Source organism: Hypomesus nipponensis, chromosome 11 (genome assembly GCF_054491055.1).
Source record: "Hypomesus nipponensis isolate SF chromosome 11, ASM5449105v1, whole genome shotgun sequence".
In the NCBI taxonomy this organism is placed as follows: Eukaryota; Metazoa; Chordata; class Actinopteri; order Osmeriformes; family Osmeridae; genus Hypomesus; species Hypomesus nipponensis.
In genome coordinates, this window is record NC_140371.1 from 2,660,172 (window position 1) to 2,680,509 (window position 20,338).

At 50.5% G+C, this 20,338-nt stretch overlaps 1 protein-coding gene across 1 annotated transcript in view; it reads right to left on the minus strand.

The window, feature by feature from the left end:
• The window catches only part of eys (EGF-like photoreceptor maintenance factor), a 176,523-nt gene that overhangs the window by 10,313 nt on the left and 145,872 nt on the right, over window positions 1-20,338 (minus strand). The window contains exons 43-46 of the mRNA XM_084667205.1: window positions 13,477-13,649; window positions 3,513-3,695; window positions 2,149-2,315; window positions 1,672-1,816 (exon numbers count right to left, since the gene is read on the minus strand). Coding sequence (XP_084523331.1) covers window positions 1,672-1,816; window positions 2,149-2,315; window positions 3,513-3,695; window positions 13,477-13,649 — 668 coding nt within the window. The remainder of the gene's footprint in view (window positions 1-1,671; window positions 1,817-2,148; window positions 2,316-3,512; window positions 3,696-13,476; window positions 13,650-20,338) is intronic.

The following is a 20,338-nucleotide window of genomic DNA, read 5'->3' on the forward strand; positions in this document are numbered from 1 at the left end:
ACTGAGTGGAGGATACACAGGACTGAGTGGGGATACACAGGACTGAGTGGAGGATACACAGGACTGAGTGGAGGATACACAGGACTGAGTGGGGATACACAGGACTGAGTGGAGGATACACAGGACTGAGTGGGGATACACAGGACTGAGTGGAGGATACACAGGACTGTGAAATAACATGGGAAAACAGACAGATCTGATGTTGGTCACATGAGATAGTGACCAGTCCATTGTGGGGGCATTCCTTTAAATAACCAGGCTGAAGATGGGATGGGCGGCAAAACCTGTCAGACGCTGTTTGGGCGTGCGCTACTTTTGATTATCTGATTCACGGACAGATGGTATTGTGTCTATTGTCTAATGTTTGTGTGTTGAAGAGGGTGCTTTTCTGTGTTCAATTGTCTGTTCGATAATACATGCATAATTTAAAGATGTCCAACAAGTTTTCAGTACGCATTGATCCTTCAGAATTACCACCACATGCTAATTCTCACTCCAACCCAAAACCCACCTTGAAATAGCACTTGAAGTTAAATAAAATGTCCCCGCAGGGATAGTTAAACAAGACACCCCCCCCCCCCCCACACACACACACACACACACACACACACGTATCATTAACAGTTTGTGGTTATGTCACAGTGTGCCCACACAAAACCAACATCAACTGAATGCCATTTGTGTTGCTGCAGGCCACGCTACGTGCTCAGAGATGAACGGGTTAAACCCAATCAAACAGATCAGTGGAGCCTCATTGAGAAACACTGGTTCACCTTCATTTAAAGAAGAATGATATTTTACAATTACGAATATCCCTCTGGTGCCTGCAACAACTTATGATGATGTTTATTGCTGTTATCATCATTAGCTTTATGGCAATATCAACTCTCCTCTGGCATTAGCAGGCATGCTAATGCTGCGTCCACAGCAGCCATCTCGCTGTGGGCCTCAAGGGAGCACACACACACCACGCTGATTATGATGGAGATCATTCGCTTGCCCTTTCATCCGGCTGACTTGCGAGCAGATGGATTTTCCACAGAAACTGGTAATGTTCTGAGCAAAGGGAGGTGAGGGCCACAATCAACCTTGGAACTCTATGGTGCACTTATATAGAGTATTATATACCCCCCACCCTGTAAACACACCTCCCTCCACCCTGTACACACCCCCACCCTGTTCACCCCCCACCCTGTACACCCCCCCCCCCCTGTACACCCCCCCCCACCCTGTACACCCCCCACCCTGTACACCCCCCCCCTACCCTGTACACCCCCCCCCCACCCTGTACACCCCCCCCCCACCCTGTACACCCCCCCCCCCACCCTGTACACCCCCCCCCACACACACACATCTCCCTCCACATACACCCCCACATACATACATACACACACACACTCGTAAGTACACACATACCCCACCACACACACGCACACACACATCCCCCCCACACACTTACACCTACACACACACACACACAGCGCCCCCCCCCATACATACACGCACACACTTCACATGCTCAAACCCCCCTCAGTCGTTTTAGTATGTTTGCCTGACAGGAGAACCACGAAGCCCCGCCCCCTCCGGGCTGCTGCCCCCCGCCCCCCCCGGGCGCTGCCCCCCGCCCCCTCCGGGCCGCTGCCCCCCGCCCCCCGCCTCCCTGCATCTCACCTTGGAAGCCGTTCCGGAACCTGGAGCCCACAGGCAGCAGTTCAGGGGTGTGTTCGTTATATCCTCCCACAAATATGGGGCTGAGCACGTTCAGGCCCACCAGCGGCCCTGGGGAGGAGCCAGTCCTGTTCCTCTGTCCGTCCACCTGACATACACACAACGTACAAACAAAGTCAAACAGAGTACAAACAGTGCTGAACAACACTCACTGCAACGCCCACCCCCCCCTCTGGAGCAAGCAACGGAGGACCGATCATCATGCTGAGAGAGTTTGGAGGGAAGGAGGGAGGGAGGGAGGGAGGGACAAACAAAGAGACCTTCAGAATGACTGACAGAACGTAGAAAGATCCGGAATGCCGGGCAGAACCGCTGAGGGTTCAACTCCAAACTGTGGAGGTTGCCCTTCTTCAGACTGAATCGATATCACAGAAACACACATCACATCTGTGCTCCTTCAAGAGGCTCCTCAGAACCCACCTTCAGCCACCCTGTCCGCCTCCACCGTCCGAAGGTCACCGTGTGGATATCGACGCGGCGGTCCAGGGGATCGCTGATGATGTTCCCCACGCCGGAGCCCAGGCTGAACTTGTGCAGAACCCGCCCATTACGAACTCCCAGAACCAGGAAGTCATCTCCATCGGCGCCTTGAAGATCAATCATTCTCCAGTTAGAACTCTGTCAAACAACAACTGTACTGTGTATCTTGGTGTCCTACCATTCCATGTGATTAAGTCATGTAGGAGGATCTGTCGAGCTCACGGGCTCACACGGCACACGCCCAACTGACCCACTGAAGGGACACAGTCCAGCAAAGGGAAGACTGTCGTCTTTGTGTGCGCGAGCGCACTTCTGCTCAGTGTCTCTTCTGTGCACAAACCCTCACATATCAAAAGACGCAAATGATTGGCTCTAATGGAGAGTGAAGTTCAGACGGATGCTTTGTGACAGTTCTGCTTCCAGGCAGCCTCGCCACCCAGCATGCAGTGCGGCGAGGCGTCCCCCGATGCAAATGACGATCCCTTACGAACACAGCAATCCTCACGTGAGCTGTTCCCTTCTTCCGTCCCCGTCTCTGGATCCGGTCCTCGTCCTCTCTCTGCTACTGTTCCCCCGACAGTCGGCGCGTTGCTCACCCGACTGTCTCCCCTCCCTCCCCTCTCCATGAATCACCCTAAACGCTAACCTCAGGAGAGGGACGGCAGAGGGGAGCCCATCCATAAGCCCTCATCCGCTTATTCAGCTGTCTGGGAGTCGGGATTCAACACACACGGCAGTTAGCAGCTACTGAAGCGGACCTGAGAGGAAGACGTGTACCCCTCAGTGACAGCCGACGGTGTCGCGTCACCCCCCACCCTCCCCCCACCGGTGTTTTGAAAGAAACGGCCGTTAACATGGGCCGTGGGAGAGGGTAGCGAAGTCTCCTATACACAGGCTGCCGGCAGCCTCTAGCTCGCACTGGAGACGCACTCGAGGTAGACAGCATTCTGAAGGAAGGGACTAATTGCAGTGTTGGCAAAAAGACTTGTCAGGAAAGGACCAGGAGAGGCGGAGCCAGCTTTGGGCCCTGCCAAGGCCCTCTCCCAGAGGGAGCAGGCTTTATAGGAGCACTAGCAGGGAAAGAGGAATATATATCGTCCTAAAATATCTATTAGACGAGACATTACCATACACGGCGGGAGGAACACTCGATATGGTGATGGGAGTCCGGCGAGCAGACGTAATGAAGCTAGAGGATTGGATGGCGTTGCCCAGGAGACCACGCCAAGATATTTCCCACCCGTAAGGTGATTTACAAAGTCAGTTTGTCTCTCCTCCCCCCCCCCCCCCCTGTCGCTACTCACCTCCTCCTTTCTGCCCTGAGAACAAGATGAGGTTGTCCTTCCAGGCGGAGGCGTTGTTGGCGAAGGTGAGCTTCAGCTGGAACTCGTAGAAGGCGCTGAGGCTGGGGACGGGGGAGAAGGCCATGAAGGAGGTGGAGCCAAACTGGTCGTTGCCGCCGAAGCGGGCGCGGGTGATGTTGATGGCTGCGGAACAAAGACAGGAGGCGGCATCAGAGAAGCTCAAAGAAGCAACTCTGACCAGTAATGTCATATAATACAGGAAAATGATTGTGCCGTCAAAACACCTGCTTTTCACATCTAACAGCACCCTGATCAACAGGGCTGTGATCATCTGTAATGGTCACATTAAAGTGCGAGCATAACTCACAGCTACATCTGACCCGATACAGAAGTGTACGTGCATTCTATAGATATAAACACCTTATTCTAGCGTGGCGCGTCTTCGTGTCACGACTATTTCAGTCCAACAGCAGACCCAGCCACCACCAGGTGGCGCTCACCATCCATGCAGCAGCACAAGACAGAGACATCTTTTCTGCTCAGCGATATGGGGAGAAAGGATGGCCTGCTTTCCCAAAGCTGTCGTTTCTCCCCTCTCTTGTTTTCTTTGTGTCTTGCGACTGCGGTTTGAGGGTTTGAGCGCGGTGAGCTTCACACCTCGACCACCGCGGCCCCTGGGAGTATCAATAACCCTCCCGGTAAGGGCCGGCCTCGTGGCTGATTTAATAACGCCCGCCTCTCGGTGTGTCTCAGTGTGTCGATGTTCCTGATCGGCCCAGCGAGAGCCCTCCCCGCCAGCCTCTCTCCGAACGTGACGTGGCCCTCTCTGCTCCTGTGCCCGGCGATTGCGCCCCGCCATCCCCGGGCGTCTCCCCATGGCTGTGAGGCCGTGCTTGTTCTGTGCCTGGGGCTGTGGTTAAATACTGTGTTTGGGCTGCTCCTCACCGGTCTGTTGGGCCCCTGCATTATTTAAAGCTGGCGGAGGAGTCGGCAGTGTGATTGGGTCGGCTAGTGCTATGTTTGCAGAACGCTTAGTGAATGGCTGCAGTTTTTCTGCAATGACTCCGTTCTCAGCTGCCATGAAAGGACCTCTGGACACGAAAACCTAGCAGCCCATTAGACTCCTTCTGTTTTGACTCCCCTCCCCCCCCCCTCCCCCTCTCCCTTTCCCTCTCTGCTTCCCCTCTCTCTGCACACTCCTCTCTCTACCTCACCTCTCCCCCTCCCTCCCCCCTCTCCCCCTCTCTCCCTCTCTCTCTCGTTTTGCACTCAGCCTTTCTCAAATCCTCTTTATTTCTCTCCCCATTGGAAAAGCTTTCAGTCCTCAGTGTCAGTTTACACTAGAAGGCCACAAGATCAGCTCTGCTTGCGTTTAGTCTTGTAAGGTACACTGGCAACCCACCCCTCACCTCCAGGGGATGAGGGGGGACTAGCGTCTGGAAACAGGGAGTCAGAGGCTGGGTGATAACTAGCATACAGGCCACGGTTCTGAGCTGTTAGAAGTGGACTGTCACCACCTCCCCTTCTCTTTGGACTGAAGCAGAGAGGCAGAGAGGTTGGGTGGTGGGTGAGCCAGTCCTTCCATAAGAGGTTGGAAAACAGTTTCCTCTGGCGTGCTGTGTGAGGAGCAGGGTCTCTCTCTCTGTGAGAAGAGGAGCAGGGTCTCTCTCTCTGTGAGAAGAGGAGACGGGTCTCTCTCCAGGTGAGACAAGAGGAGCAGGGTCTCTCTCCATGTGAGAGAAGAGGAGCAGGGTCTCTCTCCAGGTGAGACAAGAGGAGCAGGGTCTCTCTCCAGGTGAAAAGAGGAGCAGGGTCTCTCTCCAGGTGAGAGAAGAGGAGCAGGGTCTCTCTCCAGGTGAGAAGAGGAGCAGGGTCTCTCTCTCTGTGAGAAGAGGAGCAGGGTCTCTCTCTCTGTGAGAAGAGGAGCAAGGTCTCTCTCCAGGTGAGACAACAAGAGCAGGGTCTCTCTCCAGGTGAGAGAAGAGGAGCAGGGTCTCTCTCCATGTGAGAGAAGAGGAGCAGGGTCTCTCTCCAGGTGAGAAGAGGAGCAGGGTCTCTCTCTCTGTGAGAAGAGGAGCAGGGTCTCTCTCCAGGTGAGAAGAGGAGCAGGGTCTCTCTCCAGGTGAGACAAGAGGAGCAGGGTCTCTCTCCATGTGAGAGAAGAGGAGCAGGGTCTCTCTCCAGGTGAGAAGAGGAGCAGGGTCTCTCTCTCTGTGAGAAGAGGAGCAGGGTCTCTCTCCAGGTGAGAAGAGGAGCAGGGTCTCTCTCCATGTGAGAGAAGAGGAGCAGGGTTTCTCTCCATGTGAGAAAAGGATCAGGGTCTCTCTCTTTGTGAGAGAAGAGGAGCAGGGTCTCTCTCCAGGTGAGAAGAGGAGCAGGGTCTCTCTCTTTGTGAGAAGAGGAGCAGGGTCTCTCTCTCTGTGAGAAGAGGAGCAGGGTCTCTCTCTCTGTGAGAAGAGGAGCAGGGTCTCTCTCCAGGTGAGAAAAGGAGCAGGGTCTCTCTCCAGGTGAGACAAGAGGAGCAGGGTCTCTCTCTGTCAGAAGAGGAGCAGGGTCACACTCTCTGTGAGAAGAGGAGCAGGGTCTCCCTCTCTGTGAGAAGAGGAGCAGGGTGTCTCTCTCTGTGAGAAGAGGAGCAGGGTCTCTCTCTCTGTGAGAAGAGGAGCATGGTCTCTCTCTCTGTGAGAAGAGGAGCAGGGTCTCTCTCCATGTGAGAGAAGAGGAGTAGGGTCTCTCTCCAGGTGAGAAGAGGAGCAGGGTCTCTCTCTCTGTGAGAAGAGGAGCAGGGTCTCTCTCCAGGTGAGAAGAGGAGCAGGGTCTCTCTCTCTGTGAGAAGAGGAGCAGGGTCTCTCTCTGTGAGAAGAGGAGCAGGGTCTCTCTCTGTGAGAAGAGGAGCAGGGTCTCTCTCCAGGTGAGACAAGAGGAGCAGGGTCTCTCTCTGTGAGAAGAGGAGCAGGGTCTCTCTCTCTGTGAGACGAGGAGCAAGGTCTCTCTCTCTGTCAGAAGAGGAGCAGGGTCTCTCTCTCTGTGAGAAGAGGAGCAGGGTCTCTCTGTGAGAAGAGGAGCAGGGTCTCTCTCTCTGTGAGAAGAGGAGCATGGTCTCTCTCTCTGTGAGAAGAGGAGCAGGGTCTATCTCCAGGTGAGACAAGAGGAGCAGGGTCTCTCTATCAGAAGAGGAGCAGGGTCTCTCTCTCTGTGAGAAGAGGAGCAGCGTCTCTCTCTCTGTCAGAAGAGGAGCAGGGTCTCTCTCCATGTGAGAGAAGAAGAGCAGGGTCTCTCTCCAGGTGAGAAGAGGAGCAGGGTCTCTCTCCAGGTGAGAAGAGGAGCAGGGTCTCTCTCTCTGTGAGAAGAGGAGCAGGGTCTCTCTCTCTCTGTGAGAAGAGGAGCAGGGTCTCTCTCTCTCTGAAAAGAGGAGCAGGGTCTCTCTCTCTGTGAGAAGAGGAGCAGGGTCTCTCTCCAGGTGACACAAGAGGAGCAGGGTCTCTCTCCAGGTGAGAGAAGAGGAGCAGGGTCTCTCTCCATGTGAGAGAAGAGGAGCAGGGTCTCTCTCCAGGCGAGAAGAGGAGCAGGGTCTCTCTGTGAGAAGAGGAGCAGGGTCTCTCTCCAGGTGAGAAGAGGAGCAGGGTCTCTCTCTCTGTGAGAAAAGGAGCAGGGTCTCTCTCTCTGTGAGAAGAGGAGCAGGGTCTCTCTCTCTGTGAGAAGAGGAGCAGGGTCTCTCTCCAGGTGAGACAACAAGAGCAGGGTCTCTCTCCAGGTGAGAGAAGAGGAGCAGGGTCTCTCTCCATGTGAGAGAAGAGGAGCAGGGTCTCTCTCCAGGTGAGAAGAGGAGCAGGGTCTCTCTCTCTGTGAGAAGAGGAGCAGGGTCTCTCTCCAGGTGAGAAGAGGAGCAGGGTCTCTCTCCAGGTGAGACAAGAGGAGCAGGGTCTCTCTCCATGTGAGAGAAGAGGAGCAGGGTCTCTCTCCAGGTGAGAAGAGGAGCAGGGTCTCTCTCTCTGTGAGAAGAGGAGCAGGGTCTCTCTCCAGGTGAGAAGAGGAGCAGGGTCTCTCTCTCTGTGAGAAGAGGAGCAGGGTCTCTCTGTCAGAGGAGGAGCAGGGTCTCTCTGTGAGAAGAGGAGCAGGGTCTCTCTCCAGGTGAGACAAGAGGAGCAGGGTCTCTCTCTGTGAGAAGAAGAACAGGGTCTCTCTCCAGGTGAGACAAGAGGAGCAGGGTCTCTCTCTCTGTGAGAAGAGGAGCAAGGTCTCTCTCTCTGTGAGAAGAGGAGCAGGGTCTCTCTCCATGTGAGAGAAGAGGAGCAGGGTTTCTCTCCATGTGAGAAAAGGAGCAGGGTCTCTCTCTTTGTGAGAGAAGAGGAGCAGGGTCTCTCTCCAGGTGAGAAGAGGAGCAGGGTCTCTCTCTTTGTGAGAAGAGGAGCAGGGTCTCTCTCTCTGTGAGAAGAGGAGCAGGGTCTCTCTCTCTGTGAGAAGAGGAGCAGGGTCTCTCTCCAGGTGAGAAAAGGAGCAGGGTCTCTCTCCAGGTGAGACAAGAGGAGCAGGGTCTCTCTCTGTCAGAAGAGGAGCAGGGTCACACTCTCTGTGAGAAGAGGAGCAGGGTCTCCCTCTCTGTGAGAAGAGGAGCAGGGTGTCTCTCTCTGTGAGAAGAGGAGCAGGGTCTCTCTCTCTGTGAGAAGAGGAGCATGGTCTCTCTCTCTGTGAGAAGAGGAGCAGGGTCTCTCTCCAGGTGAGAAGAGGAGCAGGGTCTCTCTCTCTGTGAGAAGAGGAGCAGGGTCTCTCTCCATGTGAGAGAAGAGGAGTAGGGTCTCTCTCCAGGTGAGAAGAGGAGCAGGGTCTCTCTCTCTGTGAGAAGAGGAGCAGGGTCTCTCTCCAGGTGAGAAGAGGAGCAGGGTCTCTCTCTCTGTGAGAAGAGGAGCAGGGTCTCTCTCTGTGAGAAGAGGAGCAGGGTCTCTCTCTGTGAGAAGAGGAGCAGGGTCTCTCTCCAGGTGAGACAAGAGGAGCAGGGTCTCTCTCTGTGAGAAGAGGAGCAGGGTCTCTCTCTCTGTGAGACGAGGAGCAAGGTCTCTCTCTCTGTCAGAAGAGGAGCAGGGTCTCTCTCTCTGTGAGAAGAGGAGCAGGGTCTCTCTGTGAGAAGAGGAGCAGGGTCTCTCTCTCTGTGAGAAGAGGAGCATGGACTCTCTCTCTGTGAGAAGAGGAGCAGGGTCTCTCTCCAGGTGAGACAAGAGGAGCAGGGTCTCTCTATCAGAAGAGGAGCAGGGTCTCTCTCTCTGTGAGAAGAGGAGCAGGGTCTCTCTCTCTGTGAGAAGAGGAGCAGGGTCTCTCTCTCTGTGAGAAGAGGAGCAGGGTCTCTCTCCAGGTGACACAAGAGGAGCAGGGTCTCTCTCCAGGTGAGAGAAGAGGAGCAGGGTCTCTCTCCATGTGAGAGAAGAGGAGCAGGGTCTCTCTCCAGGCGAGAAGAGGAGCAGGGTCTCTCTGTGAGAAGAGGAGCAGGGTCTCTCTCCAGGTGAGAAGAGGAGCAGGGTCTCTCTCTCTGTGAGAAAAGGAGCAGGGTCTCTCTCTCTGTGAGAAGAGGAGCAGGGTCTCTCTCTCTGTCAGAAGAGGAGCAGGGTATCTCTCTCTGTCAGAAGAGGAGCAGGGTCTCTCTCTGTAAGAAGAGGAGCAGGGTCTCTCTCCAGGTGAGACAAGAGGAGCAGGGTCTCTCTCTGTGAGAAGAGGAGCAGGGTCTCTCTCCAGGTGAGACAAGAGGAGCAGGGTCTCTCTCTGTCAGAAGAGGAGCAGGGTCTCTCTCTGTCAGAAGAGGAGCAGGGTCTCTCTCTCTGTGAAAAGAGGAGCAGGGTCTCTCTCCATGTGAGACAAGAGGAGCAGGGTCTCTCTCCAGGTGAGAAGAGGAGCAGGGTCTCTCTCTCTGTGAGAAGAGGAGCAGGGTCTCTCTCCAGGTGAGAAGAGGAGCAGGGTCTCTGTCTCTGTGAGAAGAGGAGCAGGGTCTCTCTCTCTGTGAGAAGAGGAGCAGGGTCTCTCTCCAGGTGAGAAGAGGAGCAGGGTCTCTCTCCAGGTGAGAAGAGGAGCAGGGTCTCTCTCTCTGTCAGAAGAGGAGCAGGGTCTCTCTCTCTGTGAGAAGAGGAGCAGGGTCTCAGTGTGTGAGAAGTGTGTACCAGCAGTAGATGTGTCTCTCTTTCTCTCTGTATGTTCAGAGAGAGTCTCTTATGGGGTATGAGTTGACACAGGTGGGGCTCTTGCTGCGTAAACAGATCATCACACTTGAACATGCCCCAAAATCTACACTGCACAAGCAGTCAGAACAGTAATCGATAGGATCCAGGAGCACAATTGTTATCTTGAGTTCCAGGTCATGCACTCTTGGTCTGGATGACTGAGGTCGGCTTCCAGGAAACTACAATGCTATGGTTGAAACTCTGTGAGCTGGAAACACAGGTGATTGGATTGAGGTCCTCTTCCCCAGCTGAATCGCTTTTGCCTCTCACACATTTAAAGACTTGGGAGACAAGTCAATCCTCTCTTCAACCTGTAAACATGGGAGCCGGAGGGTTCCTTGGTTGCACAGCAATGTTTGAATCCACAGGAAGCACGGTTTATCTATCCGATGAGAAGAAAGAGAGCTATAGAGAAAGCCAAAAAGTAAGAGTTTGATTGTCTTTTTTTGGCAATGTTTACAAATGTATTTCGTCCCAATAAAACCTTTTCTGAACTGAAATGAGAGAGCGGATGAGAGACAGTACGAGAGAGAAAGTGTTAGCGAGAGTGTTAGAGAAAAACTACACCCTGGTTGGGCATTTCAAAATATTTGAGCTGTTTGAAGTTAAAACTGCCGGAGCTATGGGGCTCACACAAACAACATTCTTACATAAGAAAGCATAAAAGGGTTGAATATGCGGGAGGCTATAGAGTAAAGAGAATCTGTCACAAACTGCCTTGACAGACCCCTATGATCCATATTTCACAGTCTAGTCATGGTTAAGAGTCAAATAGAAAATCCATAAATGTTTTAAGCATTTGGGTGTGTCCACATCTGTGGCAGGTTCGTCCCATCTCCCTCTACCGCTAACCTTCAACTTCAGAGGAACCTGTGCGTTCTGACGGAGCACTGAGCTACGCAACAACGAGGGGACAAAAAAACACTACATTAAATCATTTATTTATCTCTCTGGGAGATCGTTCTGAACTTGTTCTTTTTTTGGAGCAGAGAGAAAGCCTGGCTGTGTCTGGCAGCCTGGAGATAGTGTGAGGAGCATATTAAGATGGGCTAACCCAATACTGCTATCTTACATCTCTGACTGAGTGACCGGACAATCACTATTTTGTAGTGTTTGTCTCTGTGTGTTGTGGCTCAATGTGCTTCTGTGTGTGTGTGTGTGTGTGTGTTTGTGTGTGTGTGTGTTTCTGTGTGTTTCTTATGTGTGTGTGTGTGTGTGTGTGTGTGTTTCTTTGTGTGTTTTTGTGTCTGTGTGTGCGTATTTCTGTGTGTGTGGGTTTGTGTGTGTGCGGTATGCAGCAGGAGCAGGAGCAGCAGGAGCAGGAGGAGGAGCAGCAGGAGGAAGAGGAGGAGCAGCAGGAGGAAGAGGAGGAGCAGGAGGAGGAGGAGCAGGAGGAGGAAGAGGAGGAAGAGCAGGAGGAGGAGCAGGAGGAGGAAGAGGAGGAGCAGGAGGAGGAGCAGGAGGAAGAGGAGGAGCAGGAGGAAGAGGATGAGCAGGAAGAGGAGGAGCAGGAGGAAGAGGAGGAGCAGGAGGAAGAGGAGGGGCAGGAGGAAAAGGAGGAACAGGAGGAGGAGGAGCAGGAAGAGGAGGAGCAGGAAGAGGAGGAGCAGGAGGAAGAGGAGGGGCAGGAGGAAGAGGAGGGGCAGGAGGAAGAGGAGGAGCAGGAAGAGGAGGAGCAGGAGGAAGAGGAGGAGCAGGAGGAAGAGGAGGAGCAGGAGGAAGAGGAGGAGCAGGAGGAGGAGCAGGAGGAGCAGGATTAGCAGGATTAGCAGGAGCAGGCGCGGAGCCTGACGCCAGGAGCTGGGAGGACCTGCAGGTGATCAATACTGACTGATGCTATCTGACGCTATCAGGATTTCAATTCAAATGTCAGCCGCACTCAAGCTGACTGCAGAAGATTAGCCCACTCCATTTGACCCTGGGCGAGCTTGGAGTGTGACAGGGGATCTGGCCTGGGACCAGCTGCCAAATCACCCACCAACTCCCGCCTGTAATTAGGACCAAACGAGACCTATAAACCTGGCACTGCTCAGGAACCCTCACAAGATCCCACCACCACTCAGGTCCTCCCCTAGCGACGAGCCCTAGACTCCTCCCCTAGCGACGAGCCCCAGACTCCTCCCCACCAGAGCCTGACTGGAGCGTGTTGCTGCAGGTGACGTTAGTGCGGCACTGTTCACCGGAGGCACCGCTGTGTTCCAGAGAACCCAGCTCCGTACGTTATCCTGCTTCAGATGTTGACTTCCTCAACGGTCTCGTTTCCTGCTGGCAGCGCATCACTGGAAGAAGAACAGGGCTCTTCCGAGCGTTGCTGCTTCTTGCGTCAGATAATCTACAAAGGCCTGGGCTCGAGGCTTCAATCCCTCTGGCTGCTGCGTCCATGCACAGGCCAACCGCTGTGCTGTTTGCATACGTGCATGTTGCTTCCTGTTCAGAGGGGGGGGGGGGGGAGCTGAGAGAAGCCTGGACCTGTTCGACAAGTCAAGCCGCGTCAAAGGCAGCTGTTGAATTCTGGGAAGTGATGATGTGTCAGGTGGAGCCAGACGATGGCGGTCAGGAGCAGCCCATGTAGGAGGTAGTGCAGCTCCCAGAGCTGGGAATGGCCTATGGGAGACAGGCACAGAGCTGGGAATGGCCTATGGGAGACAGGCACAGAGCTGGGAATGGCCTATGGGAGACAGGCACAGAGCTGGGAATGGCCTATGGGAGACAGGCACAGAGCTGGGAATGGCCTATGGGAGACAGGCACAGAGCTGGGAATGGCCTATGGGAGACAGGCACAGAGCTGGGAATGGCCTATGGGAGACAGGCACAGAGCTGGGAATGGCCTATGGGAGACAGGCACAGAGCTGGGGACTGTTGGACCATTTAAGACTGAATCTGCATCAGGGTCAGTGTCTTTCAATTTGCTCGTCAGCTATACAATATCTGAAAGATGTTTCAAGAGTCTGATGAAAATGCAAATGGCCTCATCTTAATTCCAGGACAGTGAAAACAGGGAGTAGCTTGTTCTTTAAACACTGGCTGTTTGAAGAATGGGTTTTCAAAGACCTTCTCAGCGCCCCATGCAGTGCTTAATTTTTGTGGAACTTCAATGGGGAATAAGGACTAACGAGACATATAACAACATTGAACAATACACAAACATAAACGATTTGTTTTCATTTAGGCGAATCATTTTTCATAGTGACACAGGAGGTGCCGGATCCAATGAAAAAAGTTCCGGATCCAACGTGGAACACGCCGGAACATGTGCCCTGGCCCCATGCCTTTAGAAACCCCCATCCAGTAGCCAGGCTGGGCGCAGTATTGAGCAGGAGTCTAATGTTGACATCTACGGCAGGGGATGGGCTCTCCTCCTGTCTGTTCCAGCTCACTAACCCCTCCCCTCCACCAGGACCAGGCCCCGCCCCCTGACCAACCACGGGAGACAGAGACAGGAGGGGAGGAGTGTGTGTGTGTGTGTGTGTGTGAGAGTGTGTGTGAGAGTGTGTGTGTGAGTGTGTGAATGTGTGTGAGAGTGTGTGTGTGTGTGTGAGAGTGTGTGTGAGAGTGTGTGTGTGAGTGTGTGAATGTGTGTGAGAGTGTGTGAATGTGTGTGAGAGTGTGTGTGAGAGTGTGTGTGTGAGAGTGTGTGTGTGAGTGTGTGAATGTGTGTGAGAGTGTGTGTGTGAGTGTGTGAATGTGTGTGAAAGCGTGTGTGAGAGTGTGTGTGTGAGTGTGTGTGTGTGTGAGTGAGTGTGTGCACATGCGGCTCCTACCTTCCTCACACAGCAGGCCCTGTCGTCCGTAGGGGCAAAGGCACACGGCCTCCAGGGGGGCCTTGGGGAGGCAGGTGGCCCCCCGCCCACAGGGGCTCCTCTCACACGCCGTCAGCTGACACAGCCGGCCCGTGTACAGCAGGGGGCACGCACACATCCAGCCCTCCCCATCACTAGACACACACACACACAATATGCAGGCACACAGACAAACACACACACACACACAGGAAGAGATGATTAGGACGAGGTGGGAATGGAGCTCATAGGATCGGGCCAGATCTTGAGCTCAGAAGCATCACCACAGGGAGGGTATGAACAGAGAGCCAGCACAGTGCTGCATACAAACACCCTGTTCAACACACCAGAATCAACAGAGATTTGCAACTATGTTACTAAGTAATACCTCCATCACAAGTAATATCTCCGTCCCTGTGAAAGGAATCCATTTAATATATTTGAGATGGGCGGAAAAATCAGCTTGCATGTTAGATGGATTGAATGCTTCTGGGATGGAAATGGACAAGTTATTGAGTTAAAGATTTATTCAAATAACCACCCATGCACTGCTGGAATTTAATTTATTTCTACCCTTTTTTTTTCTCCTCTGAAAAGGTAAACACAGCGATGGTGCCTGTCAATCCTGATAATAACTCGACAGAAAAACCAATGATTGGTAGTGTTTGAGCAAACATATGGCCAAAAGGCCTACAAGAGGACGTCAGTCCCCACCTCCCGATTCTTATTCGTGGGGTTTATCAGGTTGCACCCATTGAAGGGCGGCCTGGCGTGATAAGCCCTATTCAGCCAGCGACTTTGTGAGATGCTCTGAGGTGTACACTCTTCTCAAAGGTATTATATCAGATACAGGAAGCAGTGGCGGAGGTTTCAAATCTATGAATGAATAATGCGCTATGGGCAGGCCCACGGCGGCAGGTGTTCTGCTGCTGCAGTAATGCTGCTCCTAGAAATGAAATATTTACATTCTGTCTCTTGAACGGAGGGGCAGAATGATCGGGATGGAACTGAAAGAGTAAAAAATCCAAAGACCAATATTCGGTTTGGTTTACAGATCAGTCCATTAACAGTAGGTAAAGGCAGCAGTGTGTGTGTGTGTGTGTGTGTGTGTGTGTGTGTGTAGTGTCATTGACTTAGTAATAAACACCACTGTCTACACTGTGAATTATTGTGTATTGAAAGCCATATAATTCACAGACACTTGAGAGAGAAGATATTATTACAATGAATGCTGAGGGTAACTGCACATGAGCTAATCTTCACACAAAGGAGGTTTTTGTATACCAACTGACAGTGCTGATGCATGTCTGTTTCCTACTGAATGGTCAGCTCTCTGTGTGTCCCCAGCAGCCAGCTGGATAGTCAACTGCACTGGAATATAAACCGCACTTAAAACCAAAAAAGGTTACCGTTGCGCCAGCTAACGTTGAACGGAACTGTGATCACGATTGATTACTTAACCACACACTGTCACAGCGGACAGCTTGGATAGCCATCTAACTAGACAACATTTCACTGGGTCTTGCAGCTGTTTGATGAACTGAAATTATTATGAAATGTTATGTTCCACTAGCCATTTGTCTACTTTAGCAAGTCACTGTATTTCCAAGCCCTGATAGTGTAACTGAGACGACACAGTAAATAATTCCTCTTTCAAGTAATATGAGCCCGTTCCAGTGTTGAGCATTAATCTAGCTGCACGGTCTGTAGAGATCTTGGGACCAAGCCACTTTTTGTTCTAAAACCGGGCTATACGCCGCTTTGAAATAAGCCGCACAAACACAAGAAAACTGTAAAATCCTAGGAGTACAAGCCGCGGCTTATTTTCCAAAAATGACGGTAAGTGCTTATAGACCATAGAAATATCCAGTATATGACATAGTGCTTTGATGTTGGCTATGCACACTAGGAGTGTTTTGTTCTTGGAAAATACGATGTACCATATCTGCCCTGTAGCGTGTCCACAAGATCCCAAGGACACATTGTTATATTGTAATAATAATTAAATCAAGACAAAAATAACACAAATGAACGTGTAAATGTCAAGGCAACGAAGCCAGCCCTGGTCAAACTCAAAATAGGGTCAAACATTCGGCATCGCAGTAGTCGTGAAATAATGAGCTGTGCTGGCTAAGTTTCTAACGGGAAGAGAGAAGACCTGTTGACACACAATCAGATGAATAATTGAAGAGAACACAAGAGGCAGGCCAGCGTAGTTAGTGCTTCTGCCAACCTTAACCTTTCCATCTCCAGCCAAACACTCGGCGTTGCGGCTCCCTTTCAGCTTAGGGGCACGGCAACCTAGGAGCATTCAGCACCACAGCAGTTCAGTCCAGATATATACAGCAGGCTGGGAATCACGTCGTTGCAACCCAGTGTCTCTATTTCTCCCACCCTGTGTTCTGTGTTAGACCCCTCCCCACCACCGTAGGGTTAGGGTTGGCTGTATCCTCTATTCTTTGTTTGTCCTTCTATTTCTCCTTTGCTCCAGCCCACACATGCTGGCCATGTACTGCCTCACTGCTTCAAGGGTATTACTGACCCCATTACATTTAATTGAATATAATAATATCCAGTCAACGCAGTGTGCAACAGGATACACACAAACGATGTTGGTATTGGAAAGCTTGTGTTTGGACGGCAGAGCTGAGTACTGACAGAACATTCACACCCTGCTTCTTGAAGGAGATGTTTCTCCACACATAATCCTTCAAAAAGGTCATATTCATAATATTTGACCTCATTTCAAATGGCCAATGTCTGGCTAAACCAAAAAGAAAAGCCTTTTTTTTCTTTTCACAAAGATGACATCAAGCATTAAGCCCCTGGCGAACCCAACCAGCCAAACCAACTAGAAGAGAGACCATTATCTCAGCTCCCACGATCAATCTCATCATCATTTTACTAACGACATTCATTTATTTCGCCGTCCTTTCAATGGAGAACAACACTGTGCTGTTCTGACACAAAGTCAATAGATGTGAGATGTGTCTGAGACAGTTCATTAGTGTGGCTCACAAAAGCCTAATGGCCATCTATCTAATCAGATCACTAAGGAATTGAGTCTAGTCTGCCATCTTTTATCTGGGCGACAAATACGGTGTCTCGGCCTGGTTGGTCCTCTGCAACGCCAGACCGAGGGACCAATCAAAACATGCCAGACCGAGGGACCAATCAGAACATTCGACACGGACACGTTCATCAATGCTCCAAATAAAAGCATAAGCAGAGATGTAGTGACTAGATCAAACAAACAGACTTGACAGCAAGGCTGATTAGGAGCGATGGACAGCTTCGTTATGAGGAGGTAGTTCACCTGGTGGGATCAGCGACCAGGTCCCCAAGGAGAACTCTCTTCTCTCGGTCTGAGGACAAGGCGAGGTCTACAGGGAAGTTAAGAGAGCGAGGAACAGCCACGAGATGGGACGGCGGGGTCGGCTTCACACTCCAGTCGTTAATGAGGCCTAATCACACCCCTGATTACATTACATATGTGCGGTAACAAAAGGTTACCGTCGTCTAGCCAGAGGCAATCATTTGATTACAAATTGTGTTTGTCGTTGTAGTAGGTTGTTGTTGTGATTATGGTAATCACATAGACCCAACACAAGGACACAAACATCTCCACGCTCCTCTTGTTTCTGCGCCATTTCAGGAGTGCACGGAGCGCACACACGGGATTCATAATTGATAGGAAGAGTACATTTTTAATCTGTTGAGCACCAGATAAACTGCTGAATAATTGATTTGTCGGCTCATGATATCTCTGTCAGTAGGGCTCTAGCTAGGAACAATATAATCCTTTTGGCCGCATACATTTTTGAAGCCACGGCCCCTTGCAGATCAATTCTGCTTCTCATCTTCTCATGTGTTGGTGTTTTACTGCAAACATGACATGGATAATTGATAGGGCTCCTGTGTTCATAGTCTTACCAGACTCCTGGAATTCACATTTGAAACATGTATTTCATTGAACTGTATGGTTTATTTTAATATCCTTATGCATTAATTACACTGTTATTCTTTGAAGAAGAGCTCTTAGGTATCAATAATTCATTATTGATTAGTAATGATCAAATTGTCTCTGACATGTTCGCCTGTCCCCCAACCTTTTTGTTATTTGTACTGCATCAATGTCATGGTCACAATACTGTTTGATTGGACCGCTTGTTCTTATAGGGACACGATCCAAGAGATAGCTACAGAACCGTGGCAGCTGAAGGCTATTTGAAAGCAGCTTCTATTTTACGACCTTGGAACGTTCCAGAATACTCCAGGAATACTCCAGGTGACAGATTGAACGTTGTCCTTCCCTCCTTCACCCCTCCTCCGTTCATTAGCGCTTTCTGATCTAAACAGAGAGCACGCTCGGCACGTACAACAATATTCCTTACAGAGGAAAATAAGAAGCACAAGCGTGTGTGTCTGCACAGCAGATGGCTGGTCTGTAAGGGCGAGAACCATCTCAACTCCCCTGCAACGGGCTGTCAGGAAGTACAGACGTTACCAGTGGCCTCTGGAGCAGGACATGCCTACTGAAACTTTCTAAACAAACTCACACTAAACAAACTTTTAGATTCCCGGCACATCATGCTCCACAATTTTAATAAAACAGCGTTTTCTTTTCGAAATCCTATAGACCGAGTCACCCAGAAGTGTCCTTCCAACAAACCACATTTAGCGGTTTAGAGAAGCAAGGCTGTTGCAAGACAACATCGTTATTGTATGTTGTGTACCCTATGTGGGCCATTCAAGAACATCAACACCGCTTTGCTCCTAATGTTTAATACGGACCCACGTCCACGGACTAATTCAAGAGCAGTGTTCTTCCGAGCTTTGTATGTCCTCCAGAATTCAAAGAAAACACTTCAAATGAGGTCCTTCTCTTTGAGTTTTGCCCCTCAGGGCCTGAAGAACAACATAACTACATGAGGGTAATGAGAACCGCTCTCTGTTGATCGCTAGCAGAGCAGTGATTGTCTTCAGGACCTTGGGTTGCTTCTTTAAATAATTACACATTATGCTTTTAACATTAAGCGTCCCGCCTCAAAAAGAAAGTTACAGAAATTGACTTCTTGGAGGCAGACACAGAACGTTCCCGAATGAGAGACGTGCTTTCACCGACGGGATTTCAACAAAGAAACACAACGTAAAAAAATTAAATAAAAAATAAAAAATCAGTGAAGCACAGTGCCATTCCAGTGCTACATCTCTCTCCATCTGATGTGGTTCCAGAGGATTCCAAGGCGACTCACAGATCCAGTGCTCTGAACCAGGCTGACCTGTCATCTACAGCAGCGGTCCCCAACCCCCGGGCCGCGGACCGGTACCGGTCCGTGGGTCATTTGGTACCGGTCCGCAGAGAAAGAATAAATAATTACATTATTTCAGTTTTATAAAAAATAAAAATAAATGTATTTTTCATGCACCTTAAATATTTGTTTTTGTGTTGCGTCTTATTTTGAAGGCATGTTTAAATGTTACCATAGCGACCAGAGAGTGTTTGGGGCAGAGCGGGGCAGAGCCGCAGAGACATGGACATAATAAGGGCAGAGAGGATTCATGTTATGTTGTTGGCACGATGTTACGAGGCCGCTGCTAATAAAGTTGCATAAGAGTACACAGTGGATTCACGTTTATTATTGTATTTAGAAAATGCCACCGTTTGTATGCCGGTCGTATCATTTTATTTTATGTATTTATGCGCCACGCCTTAAAGGCCGGTCCGTGAAAATATTGCAACATTAAACCGGTCCGTGGCGCAAAAAAGGTTGGGGACCGCTGATCTACAGAGCCTGATGCACTAATCACAGACAGAACACAGAGCCTGATGCACTAATCACAGACAGAACACAGAGCCTGATGCACTAATCACAGACAGACCACAGAGCCTGATGCACTAATCACAGACAGAACACAGAGCCTGATGCACTAATCACAGACAGAACACAGAGCCTGATGCACTAATCACAGACAGACCACAGAGCCTGATGCACTAATCACAGACAGAACACAGAGCCTGATGCACTAATCACAGACAGAACACAGAGCCTGATGCACTAATCACAGACAGAACACAGAGCCTGATGCATATGGTGAGATAATGTGCCCGACGCGCCACCAAGACCTCCTAATTTGCATCATGAGAGCAATAATTATTTGGATATTCAAGTGCTGCTAGCTGTCGCTGGGGGAGCGATCTGTATCACCTGAACCGGTCATCTGATTACTGGAGGTGAAGGAGCATTTGGAAACCCAACAATGGGCACATCTAAACAAGTCCATGTGATTGCTTAGCGGGTTAGAATCAAACGACATCCATCACACTGACAATAATACCTAATTTCTCAAGAGAATGTGTTGAGTCTTTTATCAGCAGGTATGGTCATGTGTGCACTGTCAGAACACCGCACACAGCAGCCACGGATTCTTAAAACAACATTAATGCTCAAGAAATATTGCCTTTGAGAACCTCAATAGACATTAATGAATCATCTAACACAAGGTAATGTGCTGCTAATGGGCTTCGATGCTTAAACTTCTCTCAATTGATTAGTAGTAATGGACTCCTAAGTATGGTCTAGGTGCGAGAGAGGGAAGGACCGTAACAGACCCCGGAACATTGATTCATACTAAGTCACATGACCAGAGGCTTTATGATCAGAACAGTGGGTTAGGAATGTCTTGATGACAGATCCTTGTCTTCTGCATGAAAGCAAACATGGATTATAGTGCCAGTGACAAACCAGCAACCATATGGTAACGTTTATTATGTAATATATATATATATATATATATATATATATATATATATATATATATATATTAATAATCTGTGGTTCTG